General features: G+C 44.6%; 1 protein-coding gene across 1 annotated transcript in view; it reads right to left on the bottom strand.

The window, feature by feature from the left end:
- LOC124789922 overlaps positions 1–22,262 on the bottom strand; it is a 73,094-nt gene that overhangs the window by 23,114 nt on the left and 27,718 nt on the right. Inside the window, exon 3 of the mRNA XM_047257443.1 lies at positions 3,438–3,540. Within this exon, the coding sequence (XP_047113399.1) occupies positions 3,438–3,540 (103 nt within the window). The remainder of the gene's footprint in view (positions 1–3,437; positions 3,541–22,262) is intronic.

The following is a 22,262-nucleotide window of genomic DNA, read 5'->3' as shown; positions in this document are numbered from 1 at the left end:
AGCGATCTGCAGATCGTGATTTTAAAGCGATCAGATTGGACCGTTGTATTGCACCCGGAACCTAGGCCGTTGACTGGCCGGAACGTGCGTCAAAAAAGTATGTCCTTCTGGGGTGTTGAGGAACGAACGGTCGGCAGTGGAGACGGAAGGAGCTGCGGTTTCGACGCGTTGGAGGTGCTGTACCACGAGGCAATAACGGTGAGACGCAGTGCAACTGTTTGCTGGCGTACTGTTACGTAGGTCGCAATTACAGCATGTTAGTAGTCACAATTCTATGTACCAAATTCTTTCCTAATTGCTGAAATCTTTGCCACATGTGTCTTAAGCTAAATTCTTTACACCGCCCTGTTTTAGGCTGACCAATTTGTTCGTTCTCTCGTTTCAATAACAGTGATTAACGCAAGTTTTTCTCTCGCTCTGCAAGTCGGTTAACGAAATTGTAAGTTTATCAACAACGCGAATCTCTGTGAATGAGTAAAAGTAACTATCTCTCTTGTTCTTTGCCCTTAGCAACACTTTTCTGTTGCACCATGTTGGATCACGCAAAAGCTTGTAAAATCCTTTCTCTTGTTCCCATAGAGGTACCCCGCATGCCGACCACTTTGCCTGATACGTTACTGTCAGGTCTTCATTTCGTGAGGAACAGTACCATTTAAGAACATTGACTGATACGCAATTCAAATTTCCATCATGTAAAAGTAACCGGTTAATACATCCAAAGGTTTGAATTCCATGTTTTACTTCAAGCCTCCCATATCATTCTCATATGGATCAGACAACAGATTAGAAAATACATGAAGTACGGCTAAACGGTGCATTTGTCTCCATAAGGCGATACTGTGATGCTTCTGTCCGTTGCATTAGGTCAAAGAAATTGTTTTGATTGTTTTAAGGGCAGAAATTCAATTTACACTCATGCTCATAAATTAAGGATAATGCTGGTACATGGTGAAACAACGCTCTGGTGGGCGGTTTGCGGGTTTACATCACTTTGGGGTATGTCTATGCGGTGCATTTGACCTGCGGTCGTCGCACGGTGGCACTGGCAGCAGTCCACATATGCAGAGGTGTGTTGGTGCATGTCAATGTAAGGTGCAGCGAGTAAGTGTGCAGAAGTTTTCAGACGTGCTAACGGTAACTGTGTGTTGAAAATGGCTCAAAAACACATATTGATGACGTTATGAGGGGTAGAATACTAGGGCGATTCGAGGCTGGTCAAACACAGCAGGTCGTAGCACGGGCCCTCCATGTGCCTCTGTGGTGTGCGTACTGTAAGACCTCCGGTACACACACCATCAGATTATTTGACTTGTCGCTCTAACGAAGTAGGCGAGTGTCAGCAATAGGTCTCGTGGTCTTGTCATGGCGTGTTTATCTTCTGCCGTTAGGTCAGACGATAGAAATGCCACTTGCACGCTTAGAGTAGCAGATTGACGGTGACCAACTCTAAACAGAACTTGATTAATTTTCACACACATTTATTAAAATAATAACAATTATAAACCTGACTTAACTTGATTCTGGATGCTATTTACAATTGACAATCTGAAGTTCCTTTGGTCTTGGTACGTTAATCTTATTCTCATATATCTCTGATACTTGACAAAGTGTCTATACATTTCTCTTCATGGCTATGTACAGGAATATGATAATCTTATTAGGCGCAGACTGAAACTTGACTGCAGACTAATGCAGGCTAACGCAGACTAATGCAGACTGATGCAGACTGACTAATCGGAGGTCTGTACACTCGTTAAAATACCTCGAGCGTTCAGGTATCACTGCGCGAGTGTGATCCGCGAGGAGAAAAGGTTCTACGTTAGCAGCAATCTCATTGGCTGCGTTACATATTAATACGCGGATCGGCGGGAGCAGAATTTGGTCCGTCTCTATGACAGTGCCATCTCGTAGAGCGGAGACGGACGAGCGCTGCGCCTGCGCTGCTCTGGTTAGCGGGGCGCGCTCTAGTGGGAAAGTTGTGTACGCGTTGACTACGCGGAACTATGTACATAACAGCCTCAAAGTGTGATCTCAAAATCATGGCAACGATTTCAGCAGACGGAAACTTGTCCAGGTGCTACAGTACGGGACGTCCACAGTGTACAACACCACAAGAAGACCGATATCTCACCATCAGTGTCCGCAGACGGCCACGGAGTACTGCAGGTAGCCTTTCTCGGAACCTTACCGCAGCCACTGGAACAGTTGTCTCCAGACACACAGTCCACAGACAACTGAACAGACATGGTTTATTCGCCCAAAGACCTGCAAGGTGCATTCCACTGACCCCTGGTCACAGGAAAGCCTGTAAAGCCTGGTGTCAAGAACACAGTACATGGTCACTGGAACAGTGGTCCCAGGTTTTGTTCACGGATGAGTCCAGGTATAGTCTGAACAGTGATTCTCGCCGGGTTTTCATCTGGCGTGAAGTAGTTACTAGGTACCAACCCCTTAATATCCTTGAAAGGGACCTGTATGGAGGTCGTGGTTTGATGGTGTGGGGTGGGATTATGTCTTTGACAGAGGAACTGTAACAGGTCAGGTGTATCGGGACGTCATTTGGCACCAGCATGTCCCCTTTTTCAGGGGTGCAGTGGGTCCCATTTTTCTCCTGATAGATAATAACGCACGGCCCCACCGAGCTGCGATCGTGGAGGAGTACCTTGAAACAGAAGATATTAGGCGAATGGAGTGGCCTGCCTTTTCTCCAGATCTAAACCCCATCGAGAACGTCTCGGATGCTCTCGGTCGACATATCACTGGACGTCTTCAAACCCCAAGGATACTTCAGGAGCTCCGACAGGCAATGGTGCAAGAATGGGAGGCTATACCCAAGCAGCTGCTGGACCACCTGATCCAGAGTATACCAACCCGTTGAGCGGCCTGTGTACGTGTGCATGGTGATCATATCCCATATTGATGTTGGGGTACATGCGCAGGAAACAGTGGCGTTTTGTAGCACATGTGTTTCTGGACGGTTTTCTCAACTTATCACCAATACCGTGGACTTACAGATCTGTGTCGTGTGTGTTCCCTATGTGCATATGCTATTAGCGCCAGTTTTGTGTAGTGCCACATTGTGTGGCACAACATTCTGCAATTATCCTTAATTTATGAGCATGAGTGTACTTTAATCAACCACATTGTGGCCAATGCACTTATGGTGTACGACACCATCATCAGTGGATGTGTTAGAAGAGCAATAGGAACTAGTGATTAAGTGTGTTACTGTCACAATTTTGCGTATTTCCAACCAAAAATACGGATTAAGGTCACTAGTTTATCATCAGGTCACTCCACGCTACCAAATATAAAATCGCAGCCGGCACCTTACACGCTTTTAATTAAGTTTTTTCGCGATATTAAACTGATCCCTGTAAAAGTTACCTGCAGCTGAATACATAAGCAATTAAGTAACCAATCAGGGAAGCACTCACCGAGAGCAGCGGCACTGGGAACAGGCAGTGCAGCTCCGCGGCGCCTCCAGGCAGCGCCCGCCAACCGCCGTTTCCCATCCGCACGCGTGACTTGGCTGCCCACCTGCACACACACACCACATTTGCCGCCTCAACAGAGATGCGAGGGGACGCGTTCTCTCTGCGTTCTTCGTTCACACGACTGCACCTAATAGCCTTCCGCAGCTTGTGCTACATCACTCCGCAGTCCTTTGTTCTGTTCTCGATTCGGTAGTTGCGATCTGTACCAGTTGTGATGATACAGCTTAAAAAAATAAAAAATCTAGACAGGAGGGATTTAAAGACATTAGCTGCCAGCGGGAATTGATTTGTAGCAATCGGGAAAAAGTTGAAAATTTGTTCCAGGCAGGGATTCGAACCTGGATCTGCTGCTGACTATGCAGATGCGCTGATCAGTATGTCATCAGGACACAGTGGTCACCACAGCCACAAGGACTGTCCTAGCGGTCCTCCAGTCAGACCCAAATTCTCATCTCATGTACCGCTGTAGTGCCCCTACTCATTAGCCTCATTACACGTGGCATCTCACCGATTCCCATGAGATCGAACTTGCTGCCATCTGCATTTAAGGGATCACTGGCCATCAGCCCCTTGATTATACATGTGACGACTGTTCTTTAGACACTTAAATAATTTAGGCGATGACAGCAAATGATCCCTTCAGTGCAGATGCACACCAAGCTCGAATTCTTAAGGAAATCAGCGAAATGACGCGAGTAATGAAGCTAATGGGCAGGGGCACTACATCAGTAATGTGTGGTAAAAGTTGAAAGTTTGAGTCTGATGGGAGGCGTGCTACAGTAGTTGTGTGGGTGTGGTGAGACCTGTGTCTGGATGGTGTAGTGGCGCCGGCCGCTGTGGTCGAGCAGTTCTAGGCGCTTCAGTCCGGAACCAAGTGGCTGCTACGGTCGCAGGTTCGAATCCTGCCTCGGACATCGATGTGTGTTATGTCCTTAGGTCAGTTAGGTTTAAGTAGTTCTAAGTCTAGGGGACTGATGACCTCAGATGTTAAGTCCCATAGTGCTTAGAGTCATTTGAACCATTTTTTTTCCGGCACGGTAGCTCAGCGTGTTCGGTCAGAGGGCTGGCTGCCCTCTGTAATAAAAAACTGAGTCAACAGCTCAACACTGAACTTGAATGGGTGTCGTGGGACATCCGCACCGAACAAATGCAACGAACAACATTGAACAAAATGAGAACAAAAATAAAAAAAAAACGTGGTCAGCACATCTGCCTTCTAAGCATGAGACCCGGGTTCGAATCCCAGTCGGGCACAGATTTTCAACTTACCTCATTGATCTAAATAATTGCCCACTGGCAGCTAATGTCTTTAATTCCTTTGCGTCTCGATTCATAGTGGCTGTAGGACGAAATTGATGGCTATTCTTTCGGACATGTCCAAAAGAAAAGACACGACATATATAAAAAGTGCAACTCCTCAATGAATTTAACTAGTGCCTGTTCGTATAGGCATGAGAGTACAAAGGACAGATAGACATACCTGATATGTGGTGTTAAACCACTATACTCATAGCAAGCACTCTCTAATATGGTAAAGGAAAACCATATAATAGACACTACATGAACTAGAGCTAACATGATCATGAACAGGGTTTTTTCACTAGAATTGTATTAAATAGAGAAATCAAGAGTAGAACGGACATCAGAAATCCTTTATAATAGAACACAGTGTAACGGTCACTTGAAATCTTTGTAATTAGTAACATGCTGTCTGTATGTAATGAAAGATTAAGATGTACAGAATGTTTCAAAATCTTTGCGACAAGCGTCTATGGAGGTAGATCACGTCATGGCGTGCAACTTTTGTTAGAGACTTCCCAGCTGCCCAGCGGCACTGCAGTGTAGACATCGTTTACAAAAATTACGAGACTTATTCGGAAAGTAAGGTCCGATCGATCGCGAAATGGAAACCACGGTGAAAATCCGATGAAGCTGTGTACAGACGTATTGGACGTGTCTCTAGTATGCCCGTCGATCGCATCACGTCGCTCTTTTCAGTTCTGAGAGCACAGAGAGGACGTAAATATGGCTAGAACAACAGTATGAAGTATGAAGCGCTGTGAGAGGTTTCGCCTGATTTCATGCAGCCTGCGCAGCGTAACTGACAGCAGTTCCTCCTTTTGACAATTCCTGGCCGCACTGTGCAAGGGCAGTGCGGATACTGCTGCAGCGTTTTCGATGGGAAGTGTTTGATCACCACTGTATAGCCCGGAATTGTCTTCCTCTGATTGTCATCTCTGCTCAGATGACTCGCTGGCTACGAAGACAACACTCTTGCACAGACAAGTTACAAGGTCAGCATAGAGAAGTGGCGGGAAGCAGCTTCTATGAGGATGGTATTGGAGAGCTGGCACAGTGCTCCGACAAATGTCTCAGTCGGAGCGGTTACTATTTAGAGAAGTAGCTGGAAGGTGTAACAGACGGTTGCAAATAAAACTTGATTTTCATTGTCGTTTCCGTTTCGCGACCGATCGGACCTTACTTTCCGAACAACCTTCGCAACTGTGCCCCTGAGAAGCGGAAGGTGCAGGTACTCTGCAGCGTTCGCATGCAGTGTGTGTTGCCTATCATCCAGTCACCCCCTCCGCGTGAAAGACTGTAGGCGTCTCTAAACTCAAATTATTGATTCGCTTATAAAATATCTTTCTCCTCTTAAAGACACTCATTCTTACGGTTCTGTTGTTGGAAATCACTCTAGCAGTTTACTGGGGCAGGGAGTATGCAGCAAACTTGGTTGGTAGTCCCTGCTAGTGCCATCAACCGTCGTCGTCCCGGGGCCGACGAATACTAAAAGGATCGTTAACGTCACTGAGAAGCGACAGCGAACACTTAGTCTCTGACAGAAGTTGTTCCCTATGACGTGATCTGTCACCCTAGACCTTTGTCACAAAGACTTTGAAACGCCGAGTATAGATCGTTCGAAGCGGGGAATGCCGTCCCACCTTCCTTTTTTTTAGAATTTTCAAAATGGTATTTAAAATGCAAACATTTTCTAGTACAGAAATCTATGGTCCGCAGTGAAACGGTTAACTACCTAAATTAACCATAGTGCAGGCCAGTGAAAATTGTTACTGACCTAATACAAGATTTTTGTTAATGTACGAGGGTCGGAATTTTAATAGTGGTAACTATTTATTTACAGCTCGTACAAAATAGATAAGTGTTTCAAAGTTTTACTAACCGTCAAAGTAGTCGCCAGCATTGTGTACAATCCGGTGTCAGCGATGTAGAAGTCGTAGGATACTCTTAGCAGTGCCAGTTGTGTTGACAGTTTGAGCGGCGCGGTCTATTGCTCGACGAATTTGTAGCAGTTCTGAAGTGAATGCCGTGAAGTGTTTCCTTCAGTTTAGAAATCGAGTTGAACTCACGAGGGCGTAAGTCAGAAGAGTGCAGTAGGTGATATAGCACTTAGCAGCCCCATCTGTCAAACAAATCAGTTACAACTTGCACTGTACGTGCTTGAGCATTGTCCTGCAAAATGATGGTCAGGTCCTGCAGAAATTGTCATCACTTCTGTCTCTAAGCTGCTCGTGGGTAGTGTTCCAAAAATGAACAGCATAGACACAGAAGTGATGGCCTATTTTACATCATATTTTAGTTCTACGTGACGGTGCTTTGCTGAGTGTATTTATATGTTTTGACGATGCCATTACGGCTTTAGGTTGTGTTCCAAAAGGGAAGTGCATGGAAACAGAAGTGATGACACTTTCTGCAGGACCTAACCATCATTTTGCAGAACAATGCTCAAGTATGTACAGTAAAAACTGTTACTGATTTGTTTGCCGGCCGGGTGGCCGAGCGGTTCTAGGCGCTATAGTCTGGAACCGCGTGACCGCTACGGTCTCAGGTTCGAATCCTGCCTCGGGCATGGATGTGTGTGATGTCCTTAGGATAGTTAGGTTTAAGTAGTTCTAAGTTCTAGGGGACTGATGACCTCAGAAGTTAAGTCCCATAGTGCTCAGAGCCATTTGAGCCATTTTTTTTAAACTGATTTGTTTCACTTATGGGGCTGCTAAGTGCTGTACCACCTACAGCACTCCCCTGATTTAAGCCCCCATGAGTTCAACTCCATTTCTAAACTGAAGGAAACACTTCACGACGTTTGCTTCAGAACTGCTACAAATCCGTCGGGCAATAGACCGCGCCGCTCGAACTGTCAACACAACTGGCACTGCTAAGAGTATCCTACGACTTCCACATCGCTGGCAACGGGTTATACACAAAGCTGGTGACTACTTCGAAGGTCAGTAAAACTTTGAAACACGTATCTACTTTGTGCGAGCTGTAAATAAATAGTTGCCACTATTAAAGTTCCAACCCTCTTATAAAGGCCAGTCAAGTGAAAAACAAACGCCAGCCACAACTGGACCACGGAATGGTTTCATTCAAAAGTAATCACCATACACATTAAGAGATTTATACGACTGGGAGAGGAGACGATCAATTCCTGTTTAGCAGAACGCGGTCGACCACTGACAGTTCCACAACCACACCCACTCGGGCATTTCTTCGTCCGGCTGAAACCGACGTCCATGCAAGTCGTTATTCAGGTCGCCAAAGACGTTAAAATCACACGGTGAAATATCTGGGCTGTACGGAAGTTGTTCCAGTGTTTCCCAACAAAATCATTGAAGCGTAGCCTTCATCCAATTGCCAGTGTGGGAGAGGGCGTTATCGTGCAACAGGATGCTTTTTCTGCTCGTCCTCGAGCGTGGAAGCACAATCAATGCGTAGGGCTACGAAGCACTTTGCAGAAACTGCGACGCGCCGTGAAGTCAAAACGACCAGGAATGCTATCGGACGGAATCATCTCTACCACGATAATGCCCGCCCCAACTACGTCAATCGTACGAAGGCTACGCTTCACTTGTTGGGAAACACCGCAACATCCTCAATACAGCCTGGATCTTTCATCGTGTGATTTTCACATCTCTGTCGACCTGAAGAAAGACATGTGTTGACGTCGGTTTCAGTCGGGCGAGGAAGTGCAAGAGTGTGTGTGCCTGTGGATCCATCAGTGGCCGACAGCTTTCTACGAAACAGGAACGGATCGTCCCGCCTCCCAGTGGGGCAAATGTCTTGACGCGTGTGGTGATTACCTTTGAGTGGAACCATTCCATGGCCCCGATGTGTCGGATAGTCTGTTTTCATTTGACTGCCCCTCATACCTGACGTAATGGGTGAGCTTATTATGCTATTAAAATTGAATACTGTAGCAGTACAGAGAAGACAGACTGTACTACCTGGAGGTTAGAAAATTTTCGGTGGATAAAGACTTACTCTGATTGGGACGTTGATGCGAATAAAATGGAATTAAGAAGCAATATCGCTAATGTTAACCTGCATAAAATTCGTTACTTAATATGAAACAGAAAGTATTTACCAAGATTCTACACTCCTGGAAATGAAAAAAGAACACATTGACACCGGTGTGTCAGACCCACCATACTTGCTCCGGACACTGCGAGAGGGCTGTACAAGCAATGATCACACGCACGGCACAGCGGACACACCAGGAACCGCGGTGTTGGCCGTCGAATGGCGCTAGCTGCGCAGCATTTGTGCACCGCCGCCGTCAGTGTCAGCCAGTTTGCCGTGGCATACGGAGCTCCATCGCAGTCTTTAACACTGGTAGCATGCCGCGACAGCGTGGACGTGAACCGTATGTGCAGTTGACGGACTTTGAGCGAGGGCGTATAGTGGGCATGCGGGAGGCCGGGTGGACGTACCGCCGAATTGCTCAACACGTGGGGCGTGAGGTCTCCACAGTACATCGATGTTGTCGCCAGTGGTCGGCGGAAGGTGCACGTGCCCGTCGACCTGGGACCGGACTGCAGCGACGCACGGATGCACGCCAAGACTGTAGGATCCTACGCAGTGCCGTAGGGGACCGCACCGCCACTTCCCAGCAAATTAGGGACACTGTTGCTCCTGGAGTATCGGCGAGGACCATTCACAACCGTCTCCATGAAGCTGGGCAACGGTCCCGCGCACCGTTAGGCCGTCTTCCGCTCACGCCCCAACATCGTGCAGCCCGCCTCCAGTGGTGTCGCGACAGGCGTGAATGGAGGGACGAATGGAGACATGGCGTCTTCAGCGATGAGAGTCGATTCTGCCTTGGTGCCAATGATGGTCGTATGCGTGTTTGGCGCCGTGCAGGTGAGCGCCACAATCAGGACTGCATACGACCGAGGCACACAGGGCCAACACCCGGCATCATGGTGTGGGGAGCGATCTCCTACACTGGCCGTACACCACTGGTGATCGTCGAGGGGACACTGAATAGTGCACGGTACATCCAAACCGTCATCGAACCCATCGTTCTACCATTCCTAGACCGGCAAGGGAACTTGCTGTTCCAACAGGACAATGCACGTCCGCATGTATCCCGTGCCACCCAACGTGCTCTAGAAGGTGTAAGTCAACTACCCTGGCCAGCAAGATCTCCGGATCTGTCCCCCATTGAGCATGTTTGGGACTGGATGAAGCGTCGTCTCACGCGGTCTGCACGTCCAGCACGAACGCTGGTCCAACTGAGGCGCCAGGTGGAAATGGCATCGCAAGCCGTTCCACAGGACTACATCCAGCATCTCTACGATCGTCTCCATGGGAGAATAGCAGCCTGCATTGCTGCGAAAGGTGGATATACACTGTACTAGTGCCGACATTGTGCATGCTCTGTTGCCTGTGTCTATGTGCCTGTGGTTCTGTCAGTGTGATCAGGTGATGTGTCTGACCCCAGGAATGTGTCAATAAAGTTTCCCCTTCCTGGGACAATGAATTCACGGTGTTCTTATTTCAATTTCCAGGAGTGTATTATTACGTTCACTGTCTTATGACAATTGAGCTGCATATATTTCATGATTAGTGCACTGTGTTACGTGTACCGATTTACTGAAGAAGTGTATTGTCGTAGTGATTTGAGAGAAGTTACATTAAATGTATTGGAGAAAACGTCACTAGAGTATTACTGCAGAATAATGAGAATGACAGTTTTCAAGAGTTTTTCCATTAATAGTGAAGTTTACAGGAATAACGAGGTTTTTGAAGAAAAATGCTACTGCTATATTTTGACTTTCTTGTAATGTCATTTCTTAATCACTTTAATTAATACTCGTAATATACAGGAAATCTATCGCAGATTAAAGTAACGGTTGTTTTTTCAAATGTGGCACTTCGTTGAATATTTTATAATATATTTGCTAACATGGTATATAACTGTGAGACATAGATACCATTTACATCACAAACACAACTATATAATGTTGGAGTCAAAGAGACTATCATTAAGTTCTTAAATCATTTATCTGATCTAAGCACATTCACTCTGCCAAGTAATTACAGCGATGATCTTTGGTAAGAAAATCGTATACCGTCTGATAGTTGAAGATGATAAAGAAAGGTAATGATAAAAGGTGAACTATTTTCTGAAACATATTAGCCAAAGAAACCATTAAAAATAAGTTTTAAAGATCCAGCAACATAGTTTTGCAATAATGACTAGTTAACAGGCCTGTATCTGCCTACAATTCGCTTTACTGCACCAGTGTTCACTGGAAGACATACTATCACATTCTTGGAAGATATCCAACTTGATCTCCCTGTCAGTTCATGGTTCTATAATTTTGGGGCCCCAGCTGACTTCGCACATCTTGTTCGTGAGCGCCTGTGTCGGATAGTCCTGGAAGGTGGGTAGAAAGAAGAGGTAACGTTTCGTCATCAGTTCGCTTTCTTGACCTAGCCACACTTGATTTCTTCTTGTGGTGCCATGTGAAAATTCTTTTACACAAGTAACGAACCGAGTTTGAAGGAAGTCTCTTGGTAAAAATTCTCGCTGCCTGTGGCACTGTTCGACCAACAACAGAGTGTTTTGAAAAGAGTAGACAGAATTTTGTACGACAATATTATGTCTGTGTAGAAGTTGCGGAACGCCACTTTTAGCAACAGCTGTGAATGTAGCACAATATGCAAATTGTCTTTCAAGTTCTAAAGGTGGAAAGGGTAAAATACAGGGAGCGAAAGGCTATTTACAGTTTGTACAGAAACCAGATGGCAGTTATAAGAGTCGAGGGACATGAAAGGGAAACAGTGGTTGGGAATGGAGTGAGACAGGGTTGTAGCCTCTCCCAGATGTTATTGAATCTGTATATTGAGCAAGCAGTAAAGGAAACAAAAGAAAAATTCAGAGTAGGAATTAAAATCCATGGAGAAGAAATAAAAACTTTGAGGCTCGCCAAAGACATTGTAATTCTATGAGAGACAGCAAAGGACATGGAAGAGTAGTTGAGCAGAATGGACAGTGTCTTGAAAGGAGGATATAAAATGAACATCAACAAAAGCAAAACGAGAATAATGGAATCTAGTTGAATTAAGTCGGGTGATGCTGAGGGAATTAGATTAGGAAATAAGACACTTAAAGTAGTAGATGAGTCTTACTATTTGGGGTACAAAATAACTGATGATGGTCGAAGTAGAGAGGATATAAAATGTAGACTGGCAATGGCAAGGAAAGCGTTTCCGATGAAGAGAAATTTGTTAACATCGAGTATAGATTTAAGTGTCAGTAAGGAGTTTCTGAAAGTATTTGTATAGAGTGTAGCCATGTATGGAAGTGAAACATGGACGATAACTAGTTTGGACAAGAAGAGAATAGAAGCTTTCGAAATGTGGTGCTACAGAAGAATGCTGAAGATTAGATGGGTAGACCACATAACTAATGAGGAAGTATTGAATAGGATTGGGGAGAAGAGAAGTTTGTGGCACAACTTGACCAGAAGAAGGGATCGGTTGGTAGGACATGTTCTGAGGCCTCAAGGAATCACCAATTTTAGTATTGGAGGGCAGCTTGGAGGGTAAAAATCGTAGAGGGAGACCAAGAGATGAATACACTAAGCAGATCCAGAAGGATGTAGGTTGCAGTAGGTACTGGGAGATGAAGAAGCTTGCACAGGATTGAGTAGCATGGTGGGCTGCATCAGACCAGTCTCTGGACTGAATACCATAACAACAACAATGAAAATATTATAAAAATATATCTTCTTTGATTTTTATCATTTTTAGCAATTCAGGATGGAGTGCAACCTCACCGGAACGGAAATTATTGCCGACAAATGCTACATTAACCGTTGCAAATATTTTGAGATCACTCATGGAAGAATGATATGTGTATCTGACACAAAAGACTCACACTTCAGGTGTACGAATAGTGCAACTCTTGCGTGTATCATATGGAACTGGGTGTTGTCATGTTGCTTCAGGGCACCTACTGAAGGCAACCAAGTTGTTCCTACACTCTAAGATGAGAAAAACGACGCACCAATAAAGAATCATCCGAATGGCATAAAATCAGTAGTTGTGAGGTACATATACAGACAAACAAATTATTAAAATTTCATAATAGTTGGGTGATTTATTCAAGATAAATAGCTTCACAAAGTAAGTCAATAATGCGTTGGTCCACCTGTGGCCCTTAGGCAAGCTGTTATTCGGTTTGGCATTGATTGACAGAGTTGCTGGATGTCATTCTGGGGGATATCGTGCCAAGTTCTGTCCAATCGGGGCTTTAGAACGTCAAAATCCCGAGCTGGTTGGAGAGCCCTGCCCATAATGCTCCAAACGTTTTCAGTTGGGGAAGATCCGGCAACCTTGCTGCCCCAGGAAGCAGTGAGCAAACACGAAGACAAGCAGTAGAAACTCTCGTCCTGTGCGGATGGGCATCATCTTTCCTAAATGTAAGCCCAGGATGGCTCGCCATGAAAGGCGACAAAACGGGACGTAGAATACCGACGACGTACTTCTGTGCTGTAAGGGTGCCGCATATAACAACCAAAGGGATCCTGCTATGAAATGAAATGGTACCCCAGACCATCACTCCTGGTTGTCGAGTCGTATGGCCGGCGACAGTCAGGTTGGTATCTCACCACCGGCTGGGGTTTCTCCAGACGCGACTTCACTGATCATTGGGGCTCACAAAGGAACCGTCCATACTGTAAATCAAGGATTTTGATGAGCTTTAAATATGTTCTAGAGACATTTACCATGAGTACCTGGCTATCTGGTTTTTTAGCGACGGGCCTTGGTTTTTGAGAAAGTCGATTTTGAAGTTCATTGCGCGCTTTGTATACCCGTAACACTACAAATGTTCCGAACTAGTCAGCGTAGCGCAGCAGTAAAGGTTCACGGCTACTGTGCTAGAGGTACCGTGTTCGAATCCTGCTCCCATAAGGTTTTTTTATGTATGCAAGAACTGTTCGGAAAATTTAGTCCTAACGTTCAAAGACGAGTAGACTAATTAACTGGGAAACACAGAAATGTAGTCGATAAGTTCACGAAACTGGCGTACAGAGAATTTTTGCGTTCTGAAATTCTTCCGTACGTGGGTCAGAAAATTTTTTTTCTACATTATCGATTCGTGGGGAGGGCAAACCGATTAAACTTTATACGACCATCTATTCACTGATGAAAGGAAAGCGAGCACCTGCGCCTTAAAAGTGGTCCCACCAAAGTGCACTCCTTATTGCCAGCCCTGCAATGTTTATTTTTACCGACAGGTGAAAATCTTCACGAAAATTATTCAGAATGCTCCCGAATCGATGTAAGACAACAGAGAGATCGCTTCTAGGGAAGATTCGATAAAATTACATTCGCTAATCCTACATCAATTCAGCGCACCTAATTTTGGAATCATGATTAGGTACGCATGGTTCGCATAAAAATTAGCGGATGGAAGAGAAATGCTTTTGAATGCAAAAGAATTGTGTTTCCCGGTATCGCTCATGAAGAAGCCGTGCGCCTACAAGACGGTTGCTTTTATAAAATGCGCGTGGTGCTGCGAAAATTTGTGCTTCGATTGTTCCTATGATAAGTTGGTTGGTTTGTGGGGGTTGAAGGGACCAGATCTACGATAAGTATCACCCACAATATTGTTCTGGCACATCAAGCGATGTGGACGACAAAAAATAAGATTTTGTAATATTGTATGACAGAAAAAATTAATAACTGAATATATCTTTATAATTTCGTACACCTTACACAGGTTGTTGATATACTCTGAAATAAAATTGGAAAATTCGGTCCATTTGGAAAAAAAGTACACCAACAGAATTCGAACACTGTACCTCCAGCGCGGTAGCCGTGAACCTTTACTGCTGTGCTACGGTGACTTGATAGGAACATTTGTAATGTTACAGATATACAAAGCACTTCAAAATCGTTTTTCTTAAAAACCAAGGCCCGTCGCTAAAAAACCGGATAACCAGGTACTCAAGGTAAATGCCTCTATAACATATTTGAAGCACATCAAAATCCCTGATTTACAGTATGGAGGGTCCCCTTGTCAGTTCGAAGCGGAACTCATCACTGAAGGTAATTCTACTCCTGTCAATGAGATTCCAGGACGATGACGTTTCTGGAGACGGCCCGGACAACGGTGGCATACCCTTACAGAACAGAGGTACATCGACGATATTATACGCCCCACTTTGTTGCCCTTCGTGGCAGGTCATCTTGGGCTTACATTTCAGCAAGCTAATGCTCCTCACATGATCATGATGAAGTCCCATACTCCGAGGAGCGTAGGGGACGATGCGGGAGACCCGCACCGCCGTACTAGGCAAGGTCCTAGCGGAGGTGGTTTGCCATTGCCTTCCCCCGACCGTAATGGGGATGAATGAATCATGATGAAGACGACACAACAACACCATCTCGAGGCAGGTAAAATCCCTGACCCGACGGGAATCGAACCCGGGACCCCGCGCGCGGGAAGCGAGAACGCTACCGCAAGACCATGAGCTGCGGACTGCTCCTCACAACACGGCGATAGTTTCTACTGCTTGTCGTCGTGCTTGCCAAACCCTACCTTGACGAACAAGGTTGTTGGATCCCTCCCCAATCGAGAACATTTGGAGTGTTACGGGCAGAGCCCTCCACCAACTTGTAGTGTCACAGGTCGATTTTACTTTGCAATGGTTACAACATCAATGGTCTGGATTTACCATGTAATGCACCTGATCTGGACGAGTATCGTGTGCCACGGACATCAAAACATTACGGAACTTGTTGTGACAAACGTGCACCAGCCTTCTGGACATTCATCAAGTGATGAATTTCGGTAGGTTTCACTACTCAGAAACTGAATAACAGAATGCTGTTCAAATTGTCAGTGTAGCGGCCTTTTTACATTGCTCCTGTGCCCGTGCTGGTGAATCTGCTGTTACGCTGGTTGAAGGACTAAACACCCTGTATGACGGTACGTCACATAAATGGACATTTGGAGAAAGGGAAAGGAAGTTTTTGTTGTGCGACTTGTGAATTATAAATTATTTCAAGACTCTGTACGTGTACGCGATGTATAAGAAAGATTAAAAAAGTTAAATAATACCATCAAAAATCATAAACAGCGATGTGATATAAAAATAAAAGAACATTCTTTTTATCTGTGTGATGAAAATGAACATGACCAGAGACTATTGCTTTATTGAAAGCTCTCCTGTTTTTGTTTCATCTAGCGGCAGGCTTCAAAAATGGTTCAAATTGCTCTGAGCACTATGCGACTTAACTTCTGAGGTCATCAGTCGCCTAGAACTTAGAACTAATTAAACCTAACTAACCTAAGGACATCACACACATCCATGCCCGAGGCAGGATTCGAACCTGCGACCGTAGCGGTCACGCGGTTCCATACTGAAGCGCCTAGAACCACACGGCCACACCGGCCGGCTCTAGCGGTAGGCCGCCATTGTAGTGCAGTGTGATAATTAACGTAAGTTTTATCTGTATTTTTCAAAAATATAATAGAAATTGTTATTAGAAGATGTGTATTATTGACTTTGTTGTCACCTCTCATGATCGCAACCGTTAATTCTCATTAACCAAGTTTTTACAGAACTTTGTAGTGCAGGGAGCTCATCTCCACTAGCAGTCGGCCATTACGCTGACGATTCATGTTATTACACGTAAAAGCGAGAGACTTCAGAATGTCGATCTTTCATTAATTTCAAAGTTAAAGACAGTAGTGATAGATTTCATTTACCAAAATTCACAGCACTGAATGAGTTCAGTATGTTTCGAATTTGGCCGCCTAACGGCAGATGAGATTCTCTCCAGTTTTGCCTTGCAAATAGTGAACAAAAATATTGAAAATATTTTCATTCAATACGTTCCGCAATATCTCAGTTAATCTATATAGTTTGGCATATAAATAACCGCCGGCCGAAGTGGCCGTGCGGTTAAAGGCGCTGCAGTCTGGAACCGCAAGACCGCTACGGTCGCAGGTTCGAATCCTGCCTCGGGCATGGATGTTTGTGATGTCCTTAGGTTGGTTAGGTTTAAGTAGTTCTAAGTTCTAGGGGACTAATGACCTAAGCAGTTGAGTCCCATAGTGCTCAGAGCCATTTGAACCATAAATAACCAGTAGCCCCTGAGACCCACATTAATAATTACAGTTTGCGTAAGAACACACATATTTTCTTTTCTAAATTGCAGCGCTCACGCGAACTATTTGTTAGAAGGTGGTGAGTCACGCGTTGTGTTAAAAAAAAATATTATATCGTACGTACTTAGGGGCAGCCGATGTCCGCACGAGTGTTATCGCGGTATAAGTTAATTAAAAGTCTCATGCTAGACCACAATATTTAAAGCAACCCCAACCAAAATCATAAAACATATAATTATAATATACACTCCTGGAAATTGAAATAAGAACACCGTGAATTCATTGTCCCAGGAAGGGGAAACTTTATTGACACATTCCTGGGGTCAGATACATCACATGATCACACTGACAGAACCACAGGCACATAGACACAGGCAACAGAGCATGCACAATGTCGGCACTAGTACAGTGTATATCCACCTTTCGCAGCAATGCAGGCTGCTATTCTCCCATGGAGACGATCGTAGAGATGCTGGATGTAGTCCTGTGGAACGGCTTGCCATGCCATTTCCACATGGCGCCTCAGTTGGACCAGCGTTCGTGCTGGACGTGCAGACCGCGTGAGACGACGCTTCATCCAGTCCCAAACATGCTCAATGGGGGACAGATCCGGAGATCTTGCTGGCCAGGGTAGTTGACTTACACCTTCTAGAGCACGTTGGGTGGCACGGGATACATGCGGACGTGCATTGTCCTGTTGGAACAGCAAGTTCCCTTGCCGGTCTAGGAATGGTAGAACGATGGGTTCGATGACGGTTTGGATGTACCGTGCACTATTCAGTGTCCCCTCGACGATCACCAGTGGTGTACGGCCAGTGTAGGAGATCGCTCCCCACGCCATGATGCCGGGTGTTGGCCCTGTGTGCCTCGGTCGTATGCAGTCCTGATTGTGGCGCTCACCTGCACGGCGCCAAACACGCATACGACCATCATTGGCACCAAGGCAGAAGCGACTCTCATCGCTGAAGACGACACGTCTCCATTCGTCCCTCCATTCACGCCTGTCGCGACACCACTGGAGGCGGGCTGCACGATGTTGGGGCGTGAGCGGAAGACGGCCTAACGGTGTGCGGGACCGTAGCCCAGCTTCATGGAGACGGTTGCGAATGGTCCTCGCCGATACCCCAGGAGCAACAGTGTCCCTAATTTGCTGGGAAGTGGCGGTGCGGTCCCCTACGGCACTGCGTAGGATCCTACGGTCTTGGCGTGCATCCGTGCGTCGCTGCGGTCCGGTCCCAGGTCGACGGGCACGTGCACCTTCCGCCGACCACTGGCGACAACATCGATGTACTGTGGAGACCTAACGCCCCACGTGTTGAGCAATTCGGCGGTACGTCCACCCGGCCTCCCGCATGCCCACTATACGCCCTCGCTCAAAGTCCGTCAACTGCACATACGGTTCACGTCCACGCTGTCGCGGCATGCTACCAGTGTTAAAGACTGCGATGGAGCTCCGTATGCCACGGCAAACTGGCTGACACTGACGGCGGCGGTGCACAAATGCTGCGCAGCTAGCGCCATTCGACGGCCAACACCGCGGTTCCTGGTGTGTCCGCTGTGCCGTGCGTGTGATCATTGCTTGTACAGCCCTCTCGCAGTGTCCGGAGCAAGTATGGTGGGTCTGACACACCGGTGTCAATGTGTTCTTTTTTCCATTTCCAGGAGTGTATATATAATTATCCCGTGATAAAGTCCCATACCCACACACATATACAGTTATACCGTGATACCTGACATATCTTTCACTTGTTCAAGTTAACATCCTTGAGTAAAAGAAACACAAAATTCAATCTAAAACTTCTGACAAACAGGCATCGGTTATCAGTGTGAATTACTTTCCAATAGTGACATCAGTTCTTTGCTGTCTGTTTCAACATCGTCTTGAAATGCGTCTGAATACGCACACAATTTCGATACGTTTGCCAGCAATATTTTAAATTGCAGTGACGCTATAGCTGCCTGCTGTACTTCCGAAGACAAGGGTATTCTTTTCAGAATGTCGTGCGTTTCCGGGCAACAGTGTTATTAGATACGCGGCTTTCAGCGTGCTTCCTGGGCTGAAAAGCCAATTTCCTAGCTCCTTTTCAATGTTATCCGGCTGAGTAAGAGATTGGAAAAACCGCATTCAATTTCCCTTCTATTCGGCGTCACGTGCGGAAAGCGGATTTCGTTTCACATTAAATGCAGTGTTTCTCGGAGGACTGTCGCTGTTAATGTTTCATTAAGTTCGTGGATCGACGAAAATGTAGTTTAGGCCATCGTATCAACGTTTTTAATAAAAATCATTGACGGTGTGGCAATGCAGTTGTCCTTTAAGTGTTTACTTACATGAAACGAACGATACGAACATTTGAAAGGACAGTCTTACGACGTTGTGGTTTGTGGATGAATAGTTGGAAGTCAGTGCTATTTATACTAGTTCAGGTAAACAGAAATTTGGACGCACATCGGTTTTGATTCATAAAATAGAGAACATTGAGCAGTTGACTTTTTTTTTTTTTTTTTGCATTTTCCTTGTTCGTTTCCTGTTCATACGGAAGACCTCAGTGCGTTCCAATACATTTTCGCGCGAACAGGATACCAGGAATCTTTCAGCATTTCTAAAAAATTGAATTGTTTGTGACAGTACCATTAAAGTTAAAAATCGAAAGTATACCTTTTAGTTATTTGCTCGCTTATTCGTAGCTTCATTATTTTAGTTAATATCACACAAGTAAAAGATTTGACACTTCTTTTAAGAACACTTAGCAGGCTGTTTTGCTAGTTGAATTTTAAGCACAGTTGAACACGATAAGGAGTTCAACAGTCTCGAACCCTAGAAGGAGATACACGTCACTTTTCTGTTTAAGGCACCACATGCTACCAGTAAGCATAGTTATTGTACGTCATGTCAAGAAAGTAGCTGACAATTATATTGTCTTCAAAAATCAGATTAATTCCTAGAGAATTTGCCTCAAATTGTCTTCAGCTACGCTGATACTAACATACAGCAATGTTCCATAGTCCAAAATCCAATGGCTATTTCCGGAAAAAATACATAATTTAGAACGTAAAATATTTTTCTAACATCAAACCGATTGACGTATGGTACAAAAACATTCAATAATAGTTTCTAAAGATTTTAAGTACCACACTGTTGATTTATAAAATGGCAGACGAAGGAAAACTCTCTGTGACACAATTACAAAAATTGTCTCTGAAAATTGCCTACAACAAATGGTTCAGTAACCAACCCATGAATGATTTGTTGGCAACAAACAGATCCGACCTCTTTCTGGATTTCCGCATGCAGACTGCGATCAGTGATCAGTATCCAGTTCATTTGCAGCAATAGTAGGCACCAAGATACAAAGGACGAGAAATGGAAGCAGAAAAGTCTCCATTTTCAGTAAATTTACGGAAAATATTTTTCACGAAGTAAGGAAAATTAGATATCTTGTTCCTTTACCTACAGTGGAAAAGAAAAGTGAAGAGAAAACTTGAGCTCTACCCAGAAAAATGTTTTCACAGGATGCGTCCATCAGTGTAACAGTTTTGAGAACGAACAAAGAAAAAGTTATTGTCGGAGTACAGGTGGGATGCAAAGCGGAAATACTCGCCCTCAATGAGCAGAGCGAAATAAATCTACCTTCTAGCAGCTTCTGCTGTAACACTCATGTTAGCTCCAGAGAGAATGCAAATACTTCCAGAATAAATCAGTCTAGCCATTTTCACATTTTACACACAAAGAGATTCCCTTTGCTTCATGCGTCATTTCAGCGCCAACTTTGATGGTGGGATAATGGAAAACGCATGTAATTCTGTCATTCGGTTCTAATGCGAAACTGGGACAAAAAGTCGTTCTTGAAAGAATTCTCTTTACCGATACGTAATAGATCGCCGACCATACACATGTCAAAATAAATAATTATTTAAATAAAAAATCTTTTTAATGTGGCACGTTTTAAAACGTATTAAAAAGTACAAAATAGTTTCTCCTCGTCCCATACTGGTGCCTAACCCCATATAGATAGTCCTAAAAATTTGTGCTAGTGAATTTTTAATAGCTATGAAATTACCTGTAGAATTTATTATATGCAACACATAATAGTAAGGAGATGAAGTAGTCACGCATCAATTATGTACTGCATGCACTCCACGTTTTTTGTTCTAAATTCTACAAGTATTTTCGTAGCTATTAAAAGTTAATAAGCACAAATTTTCAGGACTGTCTGCATTGGGTTAGGAATGAGTATGGAGCTACGAGAAATTATTTTATATTTTCCAGTTCAAAATATGATTCAAATGGCTCTAAGCACTATGGGACTCAACATCTGAGGTCATCAGTCAGCTAGACTTAGAACTACTTAAACGTAACTAACCTAAGGACATCACACTTCCATGCCCAAGGCAGGGTTCGAACATGCGGCCGTAGCAGCAGCGCGGTTCCGGACTGAAGCGCCTAGAACCGCTCGACCACAACGGCCGGGTTTCCAGTTCGTTTTAAAAAAGTGTTACATTAAAAAGTTTATTTAAATTATTATTTTCTGCTTTTTACTTCTGTGTGTGTCAAATTTTTCAGCCTATTTCAAACATTTATCTTGAAGGTAAAAATTAGAGCGAATCGAGTGCACACGGGGACTTACCAACAACCGTTTTTACCAAGAACCACTCGCAAGCGATACAGTAAAAGGGAGAAATAGCAGTGGTACACAGAGCACCCTTCGCCACACACCAGGCAGGAAGGCATGTTAACTTTTGCATTGCCATCGAGTTCTGAGCTATAATGAAATTTACAGTGTTGAACAAACTACCAGACAAGAAAGTGAGTTAATACTGCATTGTCATTCAGTTCTGAACTGCGTTGAAAGTTTCAAGTCCGTAGCTCATCAGAAAGTTAGTTTAAAATGAATTGAAAAATTTGTCTCAACAAACAGATAAGAAAGCGACCTAATAAAAACCTGTTAAAATATGTATTACTCGGCTGTTGAATATTCGCATTGGTCAAGGGAATTTCAACATCGGAGGCAGTAATGAGAGAACGATTATTGAGGGTTCGTCGCAGACTACATTTATGAGTCAAAACAGTATGACCTACAGTATGTGGGATTGATTTAGGCTTGCAGAGGTATGTAGCACCAGATGTCTATTCACGATGTAGCGATCACGCAGTTTCCCATTTGTGACCGGTGGCTACCAATAGCGTCCCAGAAGTGTTTCGTAGAGTTCACATGAGACGAATTTGGTCACCAAGACAATAACGTGAGTATTACAATGATGATCCTTAAACCACTGTACACGATTTTGGCATTGTGACAAGGATAGTTACGCGCTGGAATATTCCATCGCCGTCG

The sequence above is a fragment of the Schistocerca piceifrons genome, chromosome 3 (genome assembly GCF_021461385.2).
Source record: "Schistocerca piceifrons isolate TAMUIC-IGC-003096 chromosome 3, iqSchPice1.1, whole genome shotgun sequence".
NCBI classification, from domain to species: Eukaryota; Metazoa; Arthropoda; class Insecta; order Orthoptera; family Acrididae; genus Schistocerca; species Schistocerca piceifrons.
The sequence above is the reverse complement of the archived record's forward strand: the minus strand, read 5'-3'. Positions and strand labels throughout refer to the sequence as shown.